Source organism: Crocodylus siamensis, chromosome 13, assembly GCF_052110815.1.
Source record: "Crocodylus siamensis isolate JL-2025a chromosome 13, ASM5211081v1, whole genome shotgun sequence".
Taxonomy (NCBI): domain Eukaryota; kingdom Metazoa; phylum Chordata; order Crocodylia; family Crocodylidae; genus Crocodylus; species Crocodylus siamensis.
In genome coordinates this window covers 6,709,242-6,731,129 of record NC_143407.1, presented here as the reverse complement: position 1 = coordinate 6,731,129, position 21,888 = coordinate 6,709,242, and the positions used below count along the sequence as shown (strand labels likewise).

At 54.4% G+C, this 21,888-nt stretch overlaps 2 protein-coding genes across 13 annotated transcripts in view; one reads left to right on the top strand and one right to left on the bottom strand.

Moving 5' to 3' along the window:
* The window catches only part of LOC149853782 (uncharacterized), a 33,579-nt gene extending 26,231 nt beyond the window's left edge, over positions 1–7,348 (top strand). For all 11 annotated transcript variants that reach the window (XM_090026645.1, XM_090026647.1, XM_090026638.1 and 8 more), the window contains 7 exons: positions 504–559; positions 2,084–2,212; positions 2,921–3,040; positions 4,143–4,274; positions 4,557–4,697; positions 5,851–5,982; positions 6,669–7,348. In XM_090026645.1, the coding sequence (XP_089882771.1) occupies positions 504–559; positions 2,084–2,212; positions 2,921–3,040; positions 4,143–4,274; positions 4,557–4,697; positions 5,851–5,982; positions 6,669–6,851 (893 nt within the window). In that variant the 3' untranslated portion in view covers positions 6,852–7,348. The remainder of the gene's footprint in view (positions 1–503; positions 560–2,083; positions 2,213–2,920; positions 3,041–4,142; positions 4,275–4,556; positions 4,698–5,850; positions 5,983–6,668) is intronic.
* A 51-nt stretch (positions 7,349–7,399) lies between these two features.
* PRICKLE4 (prickle planar cell polarity protein 4) lies at positions 7,400–21,027 on the bottom strand. 2 transcript variants are annotated; one of them, XM_090026636.1, is made up of 8 exons: positions 18,675–21,027; positions 12,622–12,800; positions 11,775–11,882; positions 11,159–11,296; positions 10,815–11,018; positions 10,077–10,302; positions 9,609–9,938; positions 7,400–9,356 (listed from the first exon to the last, which is right to left on the bottom strand). In XM_090026636.1, exons 2-8 carry the CDS (start codon positions 12,772–12,774, stop codon positions 8,824–8,826), a joined length of 1,692 nt encoding a protein of 563 aa, XP_089882762.1. In that variant the 5' UTR covers positions 12,775–12,800; positions 18,675–21,027; the 3' UTR covers positions 7,400–8,823. The 2 variants fall into 2 exon arrangements, with proteins under 2 accessions (XP_089882762.1, XP_089882763.1); XM_090026637.1 differs by having other exon boundaries at positions 10,116–10,302.
* Positions 21,028–21,888: the final 861 nt, after the last annotated feature.

Genomic DNA, 21,888 nt, shown 5'->3' with positions numbered 1-21,888 from the left:
GGGATCTGCTGCCATACTAGATGCAAGGTCCTCTGCCCACCAGCGCTGGATTCCGGGGTCTCAGCCATGTCTCTGCCTGGGTCCTGCCCAGCCTGGCTGTTCCAGATGCCTCCCTTGGGAAAAGTTGCGGGGGGTGGGGGGGTCTGGAAAGAGCAGGTGCTGAGAGTGGGAGCTACAGGTCACAGTTGGCTTCTGTCCTGGGCTGGTGGATCTGTTACATGGGGGAGATTTTGGAATGGGAAGCAAGCTGGAGCCTGCTGGTAGAGAGCCTCAGCCCTTGGGAGCGGGTGACATTTTGGGCAGAGTGACACAGGGCCTGTCTGGCCTTCCCTCACTCCAGTCCTACCCTGGTCTGTGGGGCAGGAGGAGTCTTGATGCTAAGCCAGATCTGCAAGCACCACCTCCCGGATGGGCACAGAAATAGGCCCTGTCTCCCCAGCACCGGTCCCCTGGTGGGAGTCAGAGCTCTGCCTGCCTCAGTGTCTCCATTGGTCTCTTCACAGAAAAGTTCAAGTCCTCCAGGCTGTCGGATTCCTACTCCACAAAGAATCTCAAAGTGGTAAGAGGAGAGCAGCCATCCCTCAGGACAACGCCCATCAGCCAGTCCCTGCAGAGAGGGTGGTGGAGGGCACAAGTCAGGGTGCAGACAGTGCTCTGTGCACGTGTGGGGGAAGCAGCGGGGAGGGTAGGACTGTTCTGCCTCTGCATGCACTGGCTGGATGGCCCTGGAGACCCCAAGGTATCCATGGAGCAGGAGCAGCAGAAGTCCCCCACATGGAGCGTGGGATTAGCCCCTCCACTGGGACAACTTGGAAGTGACTGGGCTGCCTCTGTATCCCAGAGGAGACCATGGCCTGTAGCAGCCGCACGGCCATTAGTAACTGGGAAACCCCACACCGCCAGAGCAAGCAGGGATTGTGCTGCTCCCCTCGCCCCATCTCAGGGGCTTCCAGCCAGAAAGGATCCTTTCAAAGCTGCCTATGGGATTTGGACACCCACTTTCTATTACCATTGAGCAGCATGGCTTTGGGATGTTAGAGCCCATCTTTACGCTAAGGATCATAAAGTGCTGTGTGGGCCAAGGAGGGAGCCCTCACTCCAGCAAAAAGATGCTGCAGGCTGTCTTCTATGAGGCTTGGTGAGGAGGGGAATTGCTGCCCAGTGGTTAGGGCACAAGTTTAGCACTTGGGAAGATGGCAGTGCTCTGCCACAAACTGCCTGCATGACCATGGGCAAGTCATGTAAGCTCTCCATGCCTCAGTCCCTCACGTAGAGGCTGGGGGTGCTACCAGCGCCCTAAAAACACTGGAGATGGGGAGGCATGTGAGGGAATCCAGCCTCTCCCTGCTCCGTCACAGACATGTTGTAACCCAGTAGAAGGGAGAGCCTTTCCGGTCGGGCAGGAAGCGAAAGTCAGCAGCGACCAAGAAAGACTCTGTTACTTCAGCAAAATATCTGCAAGCCCAAGCACCCCAAGGAGCAGGGATTTCTGGAGGGGGCTGGGGCTTCTTGGAGACGGGATCAGGTTCCCTCAGTTGCTTGGCTGTGGGACAGCCATGGCCTTGAGCGCACTGTGGGCAAGGAAAGGGCCAGTACCTGATCAGGACATGGGCCATATGGAAGGACAAGGCTTTGTCTCTGTGGCCATAGGCTCAGCCCTTTGCTCTGGAGACCATGAAGTCCCCAGAGCAAAGCAGCCCCTTTGTAAGGACTATTCTGCAAGGAAGTGAAAGATAAATGCTGCCTTTAAAGTGCCATTTAGCAACAGGCGGCTGCTGCCACCTCCCCTCTTGCCAGGTCAGGCCCTGAGCAGGCTGCATCTCCCACAGCTCAGCTTGTTGCGGAGAGGACGGCGCGGTCTCAGCGGCCTGTGAGGGGAAGGTTCAGCTCCCTTCCGGCCCCAGGCTGAGAGTATCGTGCGGGGGTCCTGACCCAATCTGTGAAGGGGGTGTGGTGCCCAGCATTCAGCAGCTCCCCTCGAGCTCTGAGCAGCTGCAGTGTGAGCAGCAGAACACATTCACTACCTCCTCGCTCTCAGTCATCCTCTCACCTCCTTCCCTTGTCCCATCCAAACCCTCCACAGATCCAGCTGGAGCCCATACAGGAGACCAGCAAGCATCTCAGCCAGGCCAGCTCTACCACAGAAGCTGACCACCCCTCATCTGAGGCCGCTGAGCCACTTGATCCCATAAGGCCGGAGGAAACCGAGCTGGTAGGAACTAACCCATCTCTCCTTTGGGCAGATGTGCGGGGGCCCTAGGATAGGGTTGACCTGCACTGAGGGATCCCCTAGGGGCTTTAGTCCCTGTGCTAGGTGCTGTACAAGCATAGAATGTAGGGCTGGCCACAGCTCCAAGGAGTCCAGCAAGAGGCATGAGATTCGGCTCCTTTCCTCTCTGAATGCTGCACCTGCCTTTCATTCTCCTGCCCCCGGTTCTTCCCGGCTCCCTTTCTGGTCCCAAACACATCCCATAGCACTTGGCTTTGGCAGTCCAGCACAGGAGGTGACAGAGCAGCCAGTACAAAGCCTTCTGGGGGGCACCTTTGTGTTCCACCCTTTGCTGAGGTTAGCGGTGCTGGAGACGGAGCACAATTGCAGCCTCCGTGCTAGGGGCAGTTACCTGCTATGAGCCCAGGTGGAGACCTAGCAGATCTTCACTCAGCCACCAGACAGCTCTGCGCAACAGGCTGGCTGGTCACAGGCGCCCAGATCCCAAGCAGCAGCAGTGAGTCAGGCAGCTCAGATACAGGCTTAAATAAATTCTTAGCAGTCACCTCTCTTTGAGACTTCCCATTGCAGGGAGAAGAGGAGGGGGAGGATTTCCTGCCCGGTTCTCTGGATTCCAGCACAAAGCACCAGCTCCCCTCCTCCTCTGCATAGTCTGATCTGTCTCCTGTGTCCTGCTGGAAATCATTGCAGGTCCAGCTGGGAGCCGGTCTGGAGGCTGCAGACTGTCACAGCCAGGCCTGGTCTTCTCTGGCAACTGAGCCAGTCCCGATGGAAGATCCCCATTTCTTGCAGGGGGAGGAAATCAAGCTGGTACGAGCTACCTTATATCTTCTCATCCTTCTCCTCCCTGAGGGGAAGGAAATCCTCTCCACATACCTCTCCCTTCTACGCATCCACCTGGTATTGGCAGGGGACATGATTCATTCCTAAACATGCCCCATAATTCACCATCTCTTATTGGGCTCCAAAGGCGTTTTCAGAGCAACCGGCACAAAAGGATGTGGGTGACACCTGCAGGGGCACACACTCCTTGCAAGACAGTGTTGGGATGAACCCAGGTGGGGGTTAGGGGCCTGCTAGAGCAGGGGTTACCGTGGAGAGCGCTGGCTGTCAGTCAAGTCAGAGATATCAAGCCGAGGGGCACAGAAGAATCAAGGTCCAATCAAGCTGCGGGAAGGCAGCACTCGGGAACAGGCAGGGCAGGAACAGTGCAATCCAGCATAGGAACAGGCAGATAGGGTGGTGGGAGCAGACTCAGCCAGGTGCTAGGCATGAATCCAGACAGGTGAGGCTCACGTTGAGGCTAGGCCAAGGTGCAGGCAGGAACCTAGATCGGGATCCTGGCAGCAGGTCAGGCTAGGCAGGATTCACATGAGATCTAGACAGGCGTGAGCAAGTTGGCGGGAGGCACCGCCAGGCTATTTGTTTGATTCACCTGCTCACCAGCACGTATGTGAGGCTTGGGCCTGAGCAGTGAAGCCCTCTTTTGCAGGCCCCGAGGCTGACTCAGCAGGGTCTAGACTCATTATGGGTGACTAATTATGGTCTCAGAGGGTGGCAGGTTATGTGATGCCCCCTGGAGTGAGGTCCCTCAATCATGCCTTGCAGGGGACAAGAGCATACCCCAAGCAGTAGAGACCTTGGTGGAAGTAGCTGCCTGTGATGGACTGGCTTTAATAGGAGTCTGCCCCTGTGCAGAGGGGAGCCCAAGACAGGCAAGTGTTTTTGACCTTCCCAACTGCAGCTGGCAAGTAGAAGGGAAATGTTTTTAGTCCTGCAGATTTTCTCTTTCGGCTGCAAAGTTTGCCTATGGGGCTGGAATTCTTGGTGCCCTGTGTTCACACCAGCACCCACAGCCCTGTCCTCTCCTGGGGCCGGGAAATGGTCCTCCAATCCGACTCAAATCTCACAGGTCCAGCTGGATGTCGGCTGCCAGGCCACAGAGAATAGCAGCCAACCTGCCTTTGATGTGCTTCCTGAGCCCTCCACCCCACCGGAGACCACAGAGGACCTGTGTCCTGTGAAACTAGAAGGAATGGACTTGGTAAAAACCAACTTGTCCCCTCTTGTTCACCTGGGATCAGATGCACTGATAGGACTGGACACCACCTTCCATCCTTGATCCTCTTATTTCCCCAGCTTGTTTGGGTTGGTAGTAACAAGACTTACCCAGGCCAAGGTTTATCCAGGAGCATCCCTGAGGCCCCTGCAGCCTTCTGGTTTTGCTTTGTCACTGTGTTCCCTGCTCCCATGTCCCTCACCTAGTTGCAAATCCATAACCCCTTCTTCCTCTGGAGTGGCCTAACCACCCTCTGTCCCTTTCCAGCATCTCCCGCTGCAGCTGGAAGCAAGCCATCTGGCCGTGGATCATCCCATCCAGGCTACATCTGCTCTAGCTACCGAACCCCCAGCCCTGCCTGACACCACAGAGGATCTGCATCTGCTGAGAATGGAAGAGACTGAGATGGTATGAATGGATGTTTGCCCTTTCATTTTCCTAGGTGGCTACTATTTGTGAGGATGATCTTTGGGGTCCTCGTACCAATTCATGCTCTTACACACCCAACCTAATACTTTTTCTGTGTGCTTGCCTTCAAGTGCCCTTAGAATCCTTTGCTCAGCTGCCAGGGCTGCTGCAATAGAGGTGCAAGGCCAGCCAAAGCAGAGGATTCTGGGAAGCATCTTACATACTCCATTAGCTTTTTGGCACCGTTTCAAGGGCTGCCAACATGAACTCTAGGTCCAGTCTGCCCAGGGGCTGTTCTTCTGTGTGATGGACACCTGCCTACGGGGATGGGAGCCATCACGCTTGGGCAGGAGATGAGAACTGCTGTCCCATTGTAGTGACACCTTGTGACGACTGACCTGGACAGAGCTTCAGCTGGTGACTGACTCCTTTCCTAGCTGTTGCTTACCCTTGTGCCCCATACAGAGAGCAGGGGAAAGGTCAGAAAAAGCTTTTAAAATACACTGCCACCAGCACTTACCGTGTAGGGGAGTGGAACTTCTCTCTGCTTTCTCCAGTCATAGTCAGGGCCATGGACAGCTGCAGTTGAAGAAGGAACTTGATGAAGGATCTTGGAGGTGGTTCAGGGAAGAACCACAACACATTAAAAGACAGTGCGAGACCAGTCGGTTTAGCTAGACGAAAGTCCAGGGTTGACTTGGTCACAGTCTTACCGGTATCTACATGGGAACAAAAGGGACCTAAGAGGCCTCTCCAGTCTACAGGCAGAGGGATCCAAACTAGATCCAAAGCTGGGAGTTGAAGTTGGATGAAGGCAGAATAGAAAATAAGGCACAAATATGTAATACTGAGAATCATCAGCCCTTGGGGCAAGTCCCCAAAGGCCGTGGAGGATTTCCCACTGCAGGGAATTTGCCATAATGGAGTTGGATGTGGCAGCTAATTCAAGGGTAGTCCAGTGTCATACTGGGTTCATGCTGGGTGATGACAGCCGTCTCCTGACTTCAGGAGTTCCCTCCAGCTACACAGCCAGGTGGTTTGGTTTTGGGGCACTTGGGTTGCCAGCAGCCCCATTTCATTCCTGGAGCTCTCAGCCCCTGTCCTTGCACCTGAACTGTCTAATCTCTGTCCCTTGCCCTGTGAAATGCTGCAGGACCAGCTGGGCACCAGTCTGGAGTCTGCCAACTACCAGCACCAGGGCTCTGTTGCTGGGTTCACGCCGCCCCTGAGCACTGAGGACCGTCGCTCTGCAGCTATACTGGCCAGGAAGGAAGAGATCGAGCTGGTGGGTTCTGGCCTTTCCCCCCACTAACCTTGCTACCAACACTGCCCTTCCCATGCCTCTTCTGAATGAAGGTCCAGGAGATCCTGGATTGGGCACCCCCAGAACCCTGCAAGCAAAAAGGAAGGGCAGTGCAAGCACCATGGTAGTGCCAGGAATCAGAGCAGCCTAGCTCCCAGCCCAGCTGCCTTGTGGCTTTTTGTCGCATTCTAGATGCTGCCTGTGGCCTTCCCTACATGTAGAAACCACCCTGCCACACACACACACCTTTCTCCCCTTCACTGGACTTTTGCTTTGCCAGAGAGTGGATTAAGCACCCTGGGTGCTGGGAGCAGATGGGAGGAGGAATGGCTGGGTTGTCTTGATCCCCATTTGTCTTGTGGGCCCACCTGCCCTTCCCCAGGGGCTGTAATGTGAGACTCTGCCCCCCTTGCTCTTAACCCCTTAGAGCCACTGGTGACAGTGACAGCTTTGGGATTCAGTTTTAACGTCTGAATGGGCCTGGGGAGAGGACCCCGCCTTGTCCTAACAGCAGCCGGTGTTGATTAGAGGGTGACTGCCCCTCTTGCTCAGCCACACTGTGGACCCACATAAGGCTCCCTGCTCCCCCAAGGGCTAGCGAGGCCTGGGATTAGGGACTGGTTTATGGGCTGTCTCGTCTGATGCGCTTCTGTTCCCCCTCCTCACAGTCCTACCAGCAGTTCAGTCTTACCATCGCAGTGGTGGCCACCATGCTGCTGCAGAAGGAGCCCTCCATGGAGGCGGCAATGGGCTCGGCCCTGCGTGCCAACCTACAGCAGATCAGGGGCCATTACCTGCAGGAGCTGGAGAATTTCATTGACAGCTACGACTCGGCCGCCACCAGCTCGTGAGACACCGCATGGCTGGAGACACCTGTCCTTGGCTCTGGACCAGGTCAAGGGAGTGGTGCCTGCTGAAGGCTGAGGCCAGCCAGATGCTTCTGTCAGCAGCAATGGAGGGACCTGCTGGGGTTGTATGAGCAGCCAGCTGGCACAGACTGAGGGAGAAGGGCTCAGGGGCCTCGGTATTGCTCTACATTGGGCAGTGGGGTCTGGTCCTGAAATGGGAAAGGGACTTCTGGCTGGGGGGCGACCGCTCTGAGGAGCTGCAGCCATGGGGTTGAAGGGCATGGGAAGGAACTGGGGCAGGAGCACTGTTGGTGCGGGGTTGTTGTGGAAGCAAAATTCCTGGACTCCTGGCAGTTTTTGCCAGCCTGGGGCTGGGTTGCAGCCTCATGGCTTTACCTGGGTTCTGGGCAGGGAACCCTACACAGGGCCTGGCAGCTGGCCTGGGGCTTGTGCAGTTTTATTAGCGGAGAAAAATAAAACAGCAGGTGAAATTCCCCGTCCCCACGCCTGTCCTGCTAGGATTACTGCCCCTCCCTGAGTGTGAGGAGAAGCTGTTCTCCACTGACTGGTGAAGCCTGCACGGCAGCCACTGAGAGGGGGTTGTGACCGGGAGGCTGTTAAGGGCTCTCTTGAAATCTGGCTTCAGCGGCTGCTGGAGCCCTGGGCAGCTGCGTGGAGGCACAGCCAGCATCCTCCTGCTCTGCTCCTTGTCGTCCCAGGCCAGGGCTGGCTCCAGTCTACTGAGCTCTGCCTAACCCAGGATGTTGTGCTGCTGGCTTCAGCAGCAAGAATGTCTCATAGGCGCTATGGATGAGTACAGGGGCTATGGCTGCCTGCCCTGTCCGGCTGTCCCACCTTGGGAGGCTCTTGCAGTCTCCCACCTGCAACCAGCTGTCAGGTGAGAGCAGTGCCTGGCCTAGGTGGGGCCTGCTTCACTTACACATGCAGCAGCTGAGATCCACGTTGAGCTTTATTGATGGAGATGAGGCTTAGGAGCCTGTGTGTATAACACTGAGACATTCTCCCAGCCTGCCCCAGTTAAGCGCCCTTGCACTGTGGGGTGGAAGGAGTCTCATAGCTTAGCTTGGAAGGGAGAGGGGGATGTTGTGAGATCCCAGAACCAGCGTCCGGTTGTCTGCATTCAAGGGGGCTTTGCTGCGGGTGCACACTCCGCACCCAAAGTCAACAGCAGCGTTATGTGAGGAAGGGGCCTTGCCATCCCCACGCTCACCTATCTCCTGCAGGACTCGGCCAGGCCTTCTGGAGAGTCGCTTCCCTCTAGGCACCTCAGGCTGGGTGCCCGGGTTGTGCCATCAGGGTCCTGCCCCCAGAGGATCTGTGTGAACTCCAGTGCCGGGAGGCAGAGCCAAGGCAGGGAAGGGATTTCCGAGGGGAAAGGAGGCACAGTCACTCTTCAGGTCTCAGCTGTGACGGGGAAGCAGGGCCAAGGACTCTCAAAGGGCTATTGTCTTCCCAGCCTGATGCAAGCCAGTGAAGGCATTGGGCTCCCACAAGGGCTGGGCTGCCTACCTGCCCTTGCCCAGCTACCTTTACCTGTTCATCCTGTTACAGGAGCAATGGGGACAGCCCTGCAGAACAGCCGTTAGGAGCCTGCCAGTGAAAGGACCCCAGAGGCTTATCTCCATCTGTGCTTGGGCTTGTTCCAAACACACTTGTAAAATGCACTGAAAGCTTGGCACATGTCCAAAGCCTGAGTCCAGCACTGAGAGATCGAGACCAGCACGTCCATATCCCAGCCCTGGGTCTGTCCGGAGGACCCTGGAGGCTATTGTTGCTGCTCTGCACTCTCCTCCCACTCAAGGGACAACACGTGGGGCCAGAACACGGGTTGTGTCCCAGGTGCGCCTGCTGGGGCGTTCCTGGTGGATTCCCCTGTGCCCTGTGATCCCCGTTTTCTCCGCTCCCCCTTTCCACGGTGCAGGAAACTGCTCCCTTGTGCTGAGCCTGGTCCGTGTTAGGAAATGCTGCAGTGCTTGCTGCTTGCTCGCAGCCTGGCTGCCTTCCCAGGTGCCGGGGCAAGGTTGCTGTGCTCCCAGCTGGGGGTGGCAGGGCGCCCTGTCCCAGGCATGGGGATTGGCTCGCCAAAGAAGAAGCCCTCCTGCTCTGAGTCGGAGGAGGAGGAGCAGGTCGGGCACCGTGAGTCGTCCTCCTCCTCGGCATCCCAGTGCCGCAGCGCTTGCTCGGGGGGTGCAAGGCTCTGCGGGACAGTCACGCTGGAGTCTGCTGCGGGGCTGGCACCCAGGTACAGGGCACTGATGTCTGCCTGGGGGTCTCCGGTGGGGACAGGTGAGGCTCCGAGCACACTCTGATCCACTTCACAGTGGGGCCGCATTGATGACAGATCCTGCTCCAGGGAGGCAGCAGCTGCCTGCCCGAAGGCACTAACAGAGGTAGCTCCCTTGCCCCTCTCTCTGAAAAGGGCTCCCTGGTCATCCTGGCTCCGGAAGGCAGGGTGGATGCCGGTCTGGGCTGAAGGCTCCTCTGCCCCTGCAACAGGGAGAGGGAATTAAGTGAGAAGAGACAGGCCCGAGACACTCACACCCCCACTCGAGCCAGCCTGTCAGCACAAGCTAATGGCCGGATGATCTGTGCTGTCCTGAGCTGGAGCTGACGTAGGCCCCCCCAGTGACTGCTGCCAAGGACAGGATGGGGGTGAACCGGCAGATGGGAAACACTGCTAGAAAGAAATCCTGGTTCCTCAGCCCCGTGCCATTGCAAGCTGATTGTGGACAACCGTACCGTCAGCTGCAGCCCCTGGTTTGCAGGCATCCCTGTCTGCGGCTGGGGTGGGCATGGGGCTGCTCCGGCTGCCGCTGCGGCTGGCTCTGGGGACAGGCGTGGATTCGGGAGAGGGTGTGGAGAGGAAAGCCGAGTCGGAGGAGTCTGAGGCCGTGGAGGAGGACGAGGCATGCTCCTTCTCCCGGCTGCAGGTCTCCGAGCAGTATGGGAGGCCGTGGCGGGAGGTGAGCTGCTCTCCCAGCAGCGGCTTGCGGCAGGAGCTACAGCAGAAGCAGGAGGGACGGGCGTGCCAGTGCTGGCCTTGGTGGGTGGCCTGCTCGCTGTCAGCACCTGAGGGACAAAGCCATGAGCAGCTGGCTCCTTCCCCACAGGAGCCCATGCACAAACCAGCTGCCTTTCCCAGGGCAGCCCCCCCTGCTACCCCCTCCCGTTTAGCTCTAAGCCCCCACACGGCAGAGCTGAGGGGACCTTTCAGCCTTCTCGATTTCCCAAGATCCCGGGATGTACCGATGAGCTCCCCGCAGGCCTGGCAGAGCTCGGCGTAGAGGCTCTCAAAGCAGCTGCAGCAGCAGGGTCTGCCGCTCTTCATGACATAGCGCCGCCCGCCAAGAGGCAGGTCACACTCCAGGCAGCAGAAGTGCTCCACATGCCAGCGCCGGCCCTCCGCCTCGATGCATTTGGCCGCAAAGATCAGCTGTAGGGGAACAAGGCAGGTGGTGCTGAACCCCACAGCCCAGAGCCCACAAGGCAGTGGTACTCAGACCTCTGGGATCTTAACCTTCCTCTAAAGCACTGTGGATAGGAACAGGACGTAGGTCCAGCCAGACCTAGGCCTGAGATAAGGTGAGACATAGTTAGCCACGTTAAAGACAGAGTAGATTTGCATCTTATAGGCTAACCAAGTGGATACACCTGTGTATACATATGTACACACACACACATACATGCATATATATATATGTGCATGCATGTTTGTGTATGTATCTGCTTGGTTTAGTCTATAAGGTGCAAATCTACCCTCTTCTTTATACATACGTGTATATATATAGGTATATTTATATATATATGTGTGTGTGTGTGTGTGTGTGTATATATATATATAAAATACAGCACAAGCTTTCATGAGCTGTAGCTCACTTCATTAGTTGCAGCCTTTGGGTGCCCACGATTCCACGCCTATGCCTGTGTAACTTCTTGCCTACTTACCTGATCACACGAGGCACAGCGTGGCCTGAAGAGCTCTGCATGGTGCCGGCCGCAGTAGATGATCCCGTCCTGGTGGAAGTAGATGAGGTCCACAAGGGGCTGGCGGCAGGAGTGGCAGACGAAGCAGGAGGGATGCCAGCAGCAGTGATCCCCCAGCCGGGAGGCAAACACCCCTGGGTCGCCTTTGTTCATCCTCTTGCCGCACTGTAAGGCAAATGGGCGTAGTCATTCAAGCTGCTTCCTGGGCCCTGGGGCCTGGGAGAAGGGGCATTGCTGCAGCGGCTGATGAATTCCAGCTGCTGGGGACACAGGAGGTGGGAGCAGGCCTGGGAGAGACATCTTACCTTCTTGCAAAGACACTCATGGCTGGTGGGTGGCACAGGGCACACAGATCCCTGCCCCAGGGCTTCCTGCCTACGTTGGGTGCTGAATGCTTCCAGCTGTTGCCTCTCCTCCTCCCCAAGGCCAGGGCAGTACCTCTCCTGTAGAGGAACCAGAAGGGGCCAGGAGGTTGATAAACTTCTCCATCACCCCTGCAGACCTGTGCTCCAAAGTGGACACTGCCTTGGTGAGTAAAGCATCCCAGAACGGGTGCAAGTGCAAGAAGTTTGTCGGGAGGGTCACAGCCTTGGCCACCTTGGGCACATGTCCACGGGGCAGAATCTGGCATCAGAGCCAGGAGGCTGCAAGCCAGGAATGAGACAGTGGCTGAACCTGAGGAGTGGGGACCTGGGGTAGCAGCAGGGCTGGAAAAGCAGGATTGAGGAGCTGTCCTGGCATGCCCAGGTTGAAATGGCCACATGCCCCAGAGCAGTGTTGAGGTGCTAGGAAAGATCTGTGGGGAGGGGGCTGGGGCTGGAATAGCAGAGAGTACCAAGCCAGCATGGTATGGAAGAGCGAGATGGCTGCAGGAGGTAGGGAAAGTGCAGAGTCCTGATGGAAATCTTCTGCCAAGCTTACATCACAGTCCTGAGGGGGCAACTGCTGCAGCAGGGCTTTGATCCGGTGCTGGTTTGCAACAGCAACTGGGACGCTCTTGGCTGAAGGAGAGTCCAAGCACAGGGATGCCTGGAAAGTCAAATGGGAGAGAGATGCTGAAGGACTGCAGCTCCAGCTACGTTGCCCCAGTACCCCCTTGCTGACCTTGGGGAAATGGAGAGTGCAGATCTGTGCATGGAAGAGAGATGGGGCCCAAGTGAAGAGGGTGGGATGGTCTCAACCTGGAGCCTGGGGCTATTTGTTTCTCCACCCCGGGCAGCCTAAACGCATGGGCAGGGCTGCATGAGAGGTGCTGGCAGAGCACTCCCAGCTTCTACCTCCTACCCATCTGTACAACTAGCTACGTGCACCTGCATCTCCCACTTGATCTCTGGTGCCTGGCCAAGGAAGCCAGTTGAGCAACAGCAATCGTGAAGAGGCATAACTGGAGCCATTTTCAGCCACTGTCTCCTTTGCTCTCCCAGACACTGTGCTGAGCCCATGGCAGAAGGGCTGCCAGGAAGAGAATGAGTGTCGGCGCAGCGGCAGAGCTGTCTGTGGGACCCCCGGCCCGAGGCCTGCAATGCGTGGCCCCAGGCTGGGGCAGAAGCAGTCCTGACGGCCTCTCAGCTGGAGACGGCTGTGAGCGGTCCAGAAAAGAGACAGGTTTGCTCTGAGCTGCATGCAAGAAAAGGGGGCCCAGCAACCACACGCAGCAACCCGTGCTCAAACACCAGGGGCGAGTCCCAGCCAAATGAAGCCAGCCCCAAGAACCGAATCAGAGGAGACCGGGCTGCTATCGGGCGTCGGTGGAAGGGCTCTTGCCTACCTCTGTTGGGGCAGAGTCTCCTGCGGGCTCCAGGTACTCTTCCAAGGCACAGCCAGAGTCACTGTCCGAGGAGGAGGTGGGAGGGAGACCAGCTTGTGTCCCACTGCAAGGCGGCACGTCTCTCTGGGGCCACGCGGGGCTCGGCAGGGACATGAGTAGGAGGAGAGAGCTGATGAACTCTAGAGCAAGAAGGAAAAGGCCTGTAATGAGAGAGAATATCTGGAGTGGCTGGCGGCTCTGCACAGAGGGGAGGAAGCGCTGGCTATCAGAGTAGGTCTAAAGCCATGACCGTATGGAACAAGGGCTGATGGTGTCTCGGGTCTCAACCCACCCACAACCGTTACTGCTCCAAGAGTCTCTTTTCAGTACAGACGTCATCTAGTGCTCGGTAGCATTTGGAGGTGGTCTGGTGTCTCTGCCCATACGGATTTTATACAGAACCAATCTAATGCATGCCTAATTCTGTATGTCCGCTGCCACGTGGAACTGATAATGGAGCCTCTTGTATATACGTGTGGTATCCGGAGAAAACATGTGGCTTCCCTCCAGTCTTCACTCTTACACTCACCCAGAGGCAGGTGGATTCAGTGGCAGGCGAAGTGACTCCCAGCCATAGCAGGCCAAAATTGGCCGGAGAGTTTTGGTGAGAGGCTGTAAGGCAGGGCAGGTGTTTGGCGTTTTTGCAGGGGGGTGCGGGGGTTGGGTACCGGAAAGCAGAGACAAAAGCAAAATTCTCCTGGGAAACTGGCGAGACCTTGCACAGCTATCTACAGAGAACAGAAATGCTGGCTTTTATTTGGGGGAGCTGCTGGTTTCTCCAATGGCCTTGGAAGGGTGCGTGTTGCTTTGCAAAGTGGGAGCTACTGGCTCGTAGAGAGAGCAATGGCTGTTGCCTGCAAGGAAGAACCAGTGGCAGGAGGCCAAACGGAGCAGCCCCTCGAGGTTAGAAAGAGCCTGAACTGGTTTCCTCTGCCCGCATGGACTGGATGCTGGCTCCACGACAAGCACGGGCCATGGACTCTGTCCCAAGCAGAGACTTCCCCACGTGTTGACTGCGGGCACCGTTATCCTGGTGATTTAGTGGCACATCACTCAGAGGAGCAGCAGGAGGTGGTTGAGGCTATTCCAGCTCAGTGGAAAATGGCTTGTTTTTTTTCTTTGAGCCATCACAGCTCTGGTATTAGCTATTGTTCCCTCCAGCCCAGCCTGCACATCTCTCAGCTAATGATTACGCTGTGCAAAACAGCCCCATCCCCCCTGCCCCTGTTTCACTTCTCACTTCCTTCCTCGCTTCAGTTTCCAAAACAAAAGTGAGAGGACAACTCGGTGGCTGGTTCGGCTCCTGTGGCTCCTTGGACGCCTTCCCAGCGCCGATGCTCTGCTGCTGGGTTTCCGGTCCCGGCGCTCAGCGACAGAGAGGTTGAGGCTGAGGAAGCGGAGCAGGGGTGGGTGAGCAGAACCACAACTCACCAGGAGCTCTGTCCTCATGACCAAGCCAAGGAACGAACGTGCCCCGTGACGAGGACTTTAGGGAGAGGGATTCGGACATTGCCCCTTGCTCCACCTGGCCCGAAAGAAAGAGGCAAGAGCTGGACATGCAGCACCTGCTGTGAGAGATTTCACCAGGTCAGCACGCTCCCATGGCCACATGCAGAGCTGGGGTTTAAGGTGCTTTGATTGATGGATTCTCCAAGCACTATACTGCTATAGCGTAGGGCCACTTTGAACTTTTCGCCGCCCGTAAGTGACACTAATTCTTAGGCTGTTGCTCCAAGGCCAGCAGGCTCTGTGCCCAAGCCAACAGGCTGCTTTGGAGTTGCAGGCCCTGTGCTATGTGCCCTGCTGCATCTGGCAGTCCTGACACAGAGACCTCTGCCGTATCCTTTCCACAAGCTCCGCATGCACCAGTGTCCACTTCTGTGCACCGGGCAGGTGCTTTTATGCTGCCAGCCCCTGCCCTTGCCCACGAGCGTGCTTCTCTGTGCTCCCGAGTCCTTTCCAAAGAGCAGCTTTGTCCTCTGACAGGCCCCTCTGCTCAATAAGCTTCAGTCTCGTCCTTTTAGCCCAGCTTGTGCCCCTCATCCCACTGCACTCTTACCAGATCCCTGCATAACCTGCCCCTTTTTGAGGCATAGAAACAGTAGGATCAGCCTTATAAGCGTGGAAAACATATTGCGTTCCCACCCCTTCCGACTCTTTTCGGAAGAGCCTGCGATTCTAAGTGTTCCCATGCGGTGCCATTGTCCACCTGCGCACAGGAGTCCAAGGAAGGGAGCACTGTGCAGAGAGCTCAAGGCGCTGCGGTCTTTGCAGTCAAACATCAGCGCTCCTTGGAATTTCCTTGGCCGCCTCATGCTTCACTCAGGGCCTGAGAGACATCCCCTCCACTGTAATTAGCCTGGAGGCTCAGGTTTCCCTGTAGGAACCTGGGTCAATAATTAACTCAGCAGGCTGGCTGGTAAACAGGAGGAAAAATAAAAAGCCTGCTCTCAGGGAAACAGCAGCAACCAGGTGGCAGGTCCATCATTCACAGTAAAGCGGGAAGGAGGGGAAGAGGCTTGTGGTTTTTGTTCAGAGGGATGGTTCTTGTGAGGGCCATGGAGACAAATGCATCTGACTGCCAGGCGGATCCTATGGCCAAATGGACCTGCAGCTGGGCTGTTTTGCAGACGACAGATTCAGTGTTGTTGCAAGAAAGAGCCCAGCACTTCTCAAGCGAAGCTGGTGGGTGGGGATTGTTTTAGGGAGCATTGCTCAGCCCCTGAGCTGGGCAGAAGATCTGGTTCTCTTCTGTTGTTGACCTGCTTTACGACGTGGATCAAGTCTCTCCCTTCCTCTGCTTCTGCTTGCCTGACTACACAGTGGGGGTGACTGAAATTCCTATTATCCTTCCCACCTCCTTTTTGTCTCGTCTATATAGACTACGTCGTGGTTCTTGGGGCAGGGACTTTGCTTCCCTATATGTCAGTGCAGTGCTTAGCATAACAAGGCCTGATGTTCATTACATCCTCTTGATGCCGCAACAGTGCAAATAATTCAGGTGAGTTTCTGGAACAGTTTTTTGTTTTTCCCGTAATCCCTGAACAGGACCTGCCACACAGCAAACTCCCTGGGCATCATTCCTCTAGGAGCATCCTCACTCATGCGGCTTCTGCCTAGGGCCTGGGCTCACAACATCTTCCATCCCTGCAGTTCAACATGTGATCGCAGCCCAGTTCCCCAGGGACTGTCCTTATACCACAATTGTCCCCACCTGGGAGTGGCTACTAGCCAGACATCTAATTCTAGGGGCCTCAGGATGGGACCTTGCACCAGAACAATAAGCATAGTTTAGGAGACACCTGAAAGGGCAGCATTCCTGGCTAGTAGAAATCAATTAGATGAGGCTGGAGATTAATCTCACCCCTGGAGTCCTACCCGGTGTTTACATATTATGCATCCAATCAATCAAGCTGGCTATCAGCTGGGTTGTGAACAACTCCCGGGATTAGCACCAGATGGGGTGACAGGAACAAACAGGAGACCATGCTAACGAGCCAGGCAGCGTCTACAGGTCTCTTTCCTTCTGTTCCTCCGCCCAGGTCTTTACCACCTTCCTCTCCCCAGTGCCTCAGCCTTTCTTTTCCTTTCCCATGTCCTAATCCCTTCCCCAGGGGCTGTAATGTGAGACTCTGCAGGCTTGTTCCATTAGAAAGGGGTGACAAATGGCTGGGGGAAGCTGAAGTAGCCAGGGTGGCGGAGGAGAGCATTTCAGAGAGCTGCTTGTCTTGCTGTGCCTGTCGCTAGGACTAGCATGTCTAGGGATCAAGTCTGACCTGAAGCTCATAAATAGTATGACTACAAGGGTCCAGGGTGATCATCCCATCTAACCGGCAAGGCAGAGGACTTCCTCTCTCCCCCGCAAGTTTTAATTGCAGCCGAAACTCCGGCAGCTCTTTTAATTTAGAACATCCACTCTGGAGTTACAAGTTTCTGGGTATGGAAAATCCCTCCCATGACCCTTGGAAAATTGCTCTGGTGGCTAATTACCCTCAGTGTTACAAACCTGTGCCTGATTTTCTATTCTGGTTTTGTCTAGCTTCAGCTCTTAGCTTTTCCATCTGGTTATGCCTTTATCTGCCACCGCGGGTGGGCGTTCTCTGATCATTTCTTTCCCCAGGGAAGTGTTTCTGGACTGCAATCAAGCCATAAAGCTCAACAGATTGAGCTCCTTGAGTCTCTCATTCAAAGTCTCCTTTAATCGGTCTAGCGGCTCTTCCCAGGACTTAGGGATACAGCATTCCAGTAGCAGCCGTGCCTGTGACACATGCATCATATATAATCATGTGCATGGGTGGGCCCAGCTTTACCCCTGAATGCTTCAACCATAAAATGGCCAGTCAGGCCTCCTGAGTTATATTTCTCACTTGGATCTGCAATATGACACAGGGGAAAGCACTTCCTTGCTCTGAATTTCTCCATGTGTAAAATGGGGACAAGCAATAGTTACAGGGCCTTGTCAAGCACTTTGGGAGCCTGTAATGATGTGAGATATTACCACCTTGCTTGCCTCTATTAGCTCCCAGTTCCTTGGCTGGCACGAGTGAGTTTCCAGCTTTCTCATGCCCATGTCACATTAACTTTCAGTACACCCATCTCAGCTCATTTGCATTCAGCAAGACCTACTTGTTCCTTGGTTCCCACTGCAAACTAACGAGAACCATTCTCAACCTCTTTCATGCACCCTTTTTCTGTTTGCTACATCTTTGCTGATGCCTGCATTTCCAGAAGTGACCATTCATTTTTGGATGCCCAGTTTGGGGCACAGGGGGCCTGAATTCCAGAAGAGCTGAATATTGAGGAGGTCAAGTTGCCAAGAGCTGTAGGAGCTCAGCTCCTCCCTGGTGTTTCAGGCTGGGCACCCAAAATCAAAGGCTATTTTTGAATATGCAGATCTAGATTGAATACTTTTGTTCTCAGCAAGGACCCTGTCTGCTAAAGCCTCGGTATGGGGGGAGGACTGATTGTTCATATGCAGAGCAATCTCCAGATTTGTCTTTTCTGTAAGAGGATTTCTGGCAAAAGAATCCAGACTGGCAGCCCAGAAGCGCCCCCCTCCTTATCCACAGAGCAGGACTGTGTGCAGACCAACGTCACATGCAGGGGCCGCATTACCCCTCCCATTCTTGTGCCCAAATGAAAAGAGGTAGGTTTCTTTAAGCGCTCAGCACCTGGCAGCTTTTATTGTGATTATTATGGCCGGATTTGCCCAAAACTTTGGACTCTTTTCGGAAATCTTCCCCGGGACATCTCTCCAGGGCTGCTTCTTGCAGGGGGAGAGACGGGGGAGCGTAGCCTGCGTTGACCGGTTTGTCCTTGGCCTGTTCTGCCCCACTGAGAAACGGACTGAGACCCGCTGAACCCACTTCACACAAGACACCCGGTGTCAGATGGCAACAACTCTAGGTCCCTGCTGATCCGAGCTAGATTCAGAGTAGTAACCCATGAGGGAATAGCTCTGTTTTACCAGTCCCCTGAGGCACTCTGCTGTTCTGCGCTAGTAGCGCTAGGTCCTCTTTGCCAGCTATGACGCTCTACTGTGTGAACCCCTCTGCAAACAGGTTCTCATAATGGAGCACAGGGCAGATTTTTTTTTCAGAGAGCTTCTCCTGAACGCAGCCTGAAAAGTCCATCCACCTGTCTGCTCTCCAGCTCGCACGAATGGTTTTGTAACCAAGAACAGCAGAGATCTGGCAGCGATAGAGCGGACGCAGTCTCACGCTCCGAAGGGGCCTTTCTGAAGACGAGGGTGGGGGAATATATTTCTCCCCCCACGCGATTTCATTGTTAAAGGGAGAAAGCAAGCAAAGAGAGGCCCCTCCCCTGCCCCCATATGTTCAGTGCCTTCCCAAGCAGGGAGTGCCCATTTCTCTTCCACTCCCGTATTTTTTTTTTTTTTGGTCCCGGCATTTTATTTGATGCCAGACTGACACTGCTCTCTTTGCTTTCACAGCCCCGAGTCTGCCACCCCTGAAGGAACAGGCCCCTACAAATCACCGCTCCAAGTCACCTACCTGCCGCTGCCCGCCGTGCCAGGGGCGCAGCTAGGGGTGGGATCCCCGGAGAGCACAGATTTGCTTGAATTTACGAGACCCGGCTGCCACTTCCCGTCCCTGTCTTGTCCCAGCTCTCAGCCAGCCAGCCAGCAGCTTCTCCACCCCTCTCCACCTGCTTCCAGCGACTGGTCACAGGAAGAAGAATCACAGCCGAACGCTGGAAATTTTGTGCTGCAAAGCGAAAGGAAAACATCTGAGTTAGGGAGATGATTTTTTTTTTTTAATCTGCCTGCCCAGGAAACTGGATCTGTGTCAGCCGAGCTTCTAATTATGGAGCTTTTTAGCTTAAACCTACAGAGCCAGCCAATGGCAGAGAATCAGAGCAGCAGGCAGGGAGGGAAATGAGCAATGGAGCTCAAGGGATATGTTAACCCTGCAAGGGGAAGAACTGTACACTATATCTGTTTTTTCTTACCACCTCCTATTCTACTATCATCCACGTCTCCCCCTCCATATGTTGCTTCATTCCCTCTGTTCTCTTAATTCTCTTAGCTGTGACTGTTGTTCTTGTGTGCAGATTGTACGCAGTTCTGAGATGTCTTGGCAAGGATGATTATAGGCCATTTTAGAGATGGGGACACTGAGGCACAGAGAAGGGGCACCTTCCTTAAAACTCACTTCTGCCGTGAAGCCTGCAGAAACCTCAACAACGGTTGGGCAGACGGGCTGTGTCACTGCTAGTGATCAAGCTGTTCATAATAATTTCTCAGATGCCTTCTGCTCCTCTCCATCTGCTTATTATATCTGCCTCTTGTCTTACATCTGCCTAGTCAGCTCTATGGGGCATGAGCTGTTGTCAAGGTACACATTTGTACAATACCAGACAGCAAAGCTAGGGCTTCTACTGCAATATGGATGGTGACACAATGATGTCAGTTAAGTGACTTGACCCAAGTCATATAGGAAATTTGTGGCTAAGCTTAGAAGAAAATCTAGCACACAACTCTGTCTCATAGCCATACCGATTTATGTTCCATAGCATTTGTACCCTTGCATCCACCCGGGCATGGACAGACCTACACCAGTCTTAAGGTATTTTGTACAGCTAAATAATATACTGGGATCAGGAACAGACAGCTGTATTGCTACACTGGGACAGGTCAAATAGTAAGCATTTATTGCTATGCCTTGCCAATAAGCGGTGGGAATAAGCAAAAGCCTCTTTGCCTACTATAGTTGAGGGATAATGCTTCTTTCAGGGATACTTCTCCACTGGCTTGGGTGTAATGACCCCAGTTTGGAGTTGGTGTTTTTCCTCCGCTCCTTTTTTTTAAGCTGATGCAATGCAAGCTACAGCAGTGTCGATATTTCATCTGCCCATGCCCTAAGTCCTAAATGAACCTAAGAGGGGTATATGAAAGTGTCTAGGTGAAGGGCACAGAAAAGGGCCCCTGTGAACCCACCAAAAACAGCAAAAGGAGCCCCTAAAGGCAGAAGTAATTCAGCGAGGAGGCCATTCCAGAGGGAACTATTGTTCCTTGGGAACGCTTCTCTCAACTTTGGCTCAGTGACAGTTAATCTGCTCTGTTTGGGTTTGGTGTGAAGTTAATCACAGCAATGTTATCTTGCCTGCTCCTTGTTATGGACTTTGTACCATGGGGCCCCTGTCCTCTCTTTACCTCCTCTGTGAATTTGCAACACAAGCTGTAGTATTGCTGCTTCTTTTGTCACCTCCTGAGCCATTCACTCTCTCTCCTCACTTACGTCTATTCATACTGGAGAGGAAAACATCCTTTGAACAAGGCCATCTGGGCTGGAGGGCTCAGTCGCAACACCTAACCAGACAGACCCAATCTGTTGTCTAAGCCCGTTACAGAAGCCATGCTAGAACGCTGAAAACATATGAGGAGGGCCTATGAGTCATTGCAGTCCTGGCGCAAAGGGGGCCTAAACTGCAATATAATCTTCAGTCCAACAGATTGTTGTTGTTTGCATTTCAATAGTGACAGGAGGCTCCGAATAGGATTGGGCCCTCATTGTGCTAGATGCTGCGCACACACAAAAAAGCCAGTGTTGTAGACAAGACAGAACAATAGGGATAAGCAAGGAAAGAATTTGTCAGCTGTACAGAACTAATGTCCTTGTCAAAAGACTGCGCCCAACTGTTCCTGAAGTTGACTCTGAACTGGACCAGCTGGACTGAGGATGCATTAAGTCCTTTTAGGTATCCAGGGTGTCCTGGTGTTAGCCCTTCCTCAAGGGTGCATTTCCCTGCTGAATCAATTCCTTTCTACACACAAGCAATTTCTATCCTTGTGGCACCCAGCAGTCTTGCACTGGTTCCCCACTGGAAGGAACCAATGTATTTTCCCAAGAGCCCTGTTCAAAGCCTGTTTAAAAAATGCATCCACCTGATGTTGCGATTTAGCATTAAAACTCTCCTCTGCTACTCTGGTGACTTCAGGAGAGAATTTAACCCTGCAGCTTGGCTAGCACAGTCATAAAATATCCCAATTCACAACACACTAACACTTGGTGTTGGCATCGGACAAAGCGAGCTGTTGCTTGCGCGTCTCTGATTTGCTCACTTTTTAAGTGCTTCAGCCCTCGCTGTTCATAATGGTCAGGGAAGCCCTGGCTAGCCCATGTTTAAACATGCGTGTAGGGAGTATAATTATTGTTTGTATTACCGTTGACTCCAGGAGCTCTAGTCATGAGTCAGGACTCCGGGCAGTCGGATTAAGAGCAATGGTGAACCCTGTCTAAGAAGGTATAGTAACAAACAGCTTGTCCAGGGGGGGAAAGTCAACAAGTGTGTGCTCACATTGCTGCTGCTGTTGAACCACTGGATATACCCTGCGCAGGAGGTAGTGGGTTTGGGAGGGCAGCAATCCCTGGGGGTACTGTGTATGTTCCTTTCCTCGCTTATATTTGCGTACTGGAACACCTCTTAGGCTCTCAGGGGTTTGGTGGAAATTTCCCTTTGGACATGGAGCAGCTCGCTGGCACTTTGCCAGCGAGGCAGAGAATTAAGACTCACTGGATAATCGCCTCATGTGTTTGTACAGCAGCGGTTCTCAACCTTTTTAGGCTCAAGAACCCCCTCGTTAGACTCACGGCTGCCCTCAGAAACTGTTGGCTCTTTCGCTTCTTTTTCTGATGGTAGGAAAAACAGCAAAGCTGCTCTTCTAGCGGGAAGAGCGCAGGAAGAAACCTGCACCTCGGCTCAGAG

What these genes read in the sequence shown, in the direction of transcription:
- PRICKLE4 (XM_090026636.1), bottom strand. Translation starts at nt 12,774, where the DNA reads ATGTCCCTGCCGAGCCCCGCGTGGCCCCAGAGAGACGTGCCGCCTTGC. An exon ending in TGCCCCCTCAGGACTGTGAT is followed by an intron (nt 11,297 to 11,774) that starts GTAAGCTTGGCA and finishes GTTCCTCTACAG; the next exon opens with GAGAGGTACTGCCCTGGCCT. An exon ending in GAAATCGAGAAGGCTGAAAG is followed by an intron (nt 9,939 to 10,076) that starts GTCCCCTCAGCT and finishes TTTGTCCCTCAG; the next exon opens with GTGCTGACAGCGAGCAGGCC.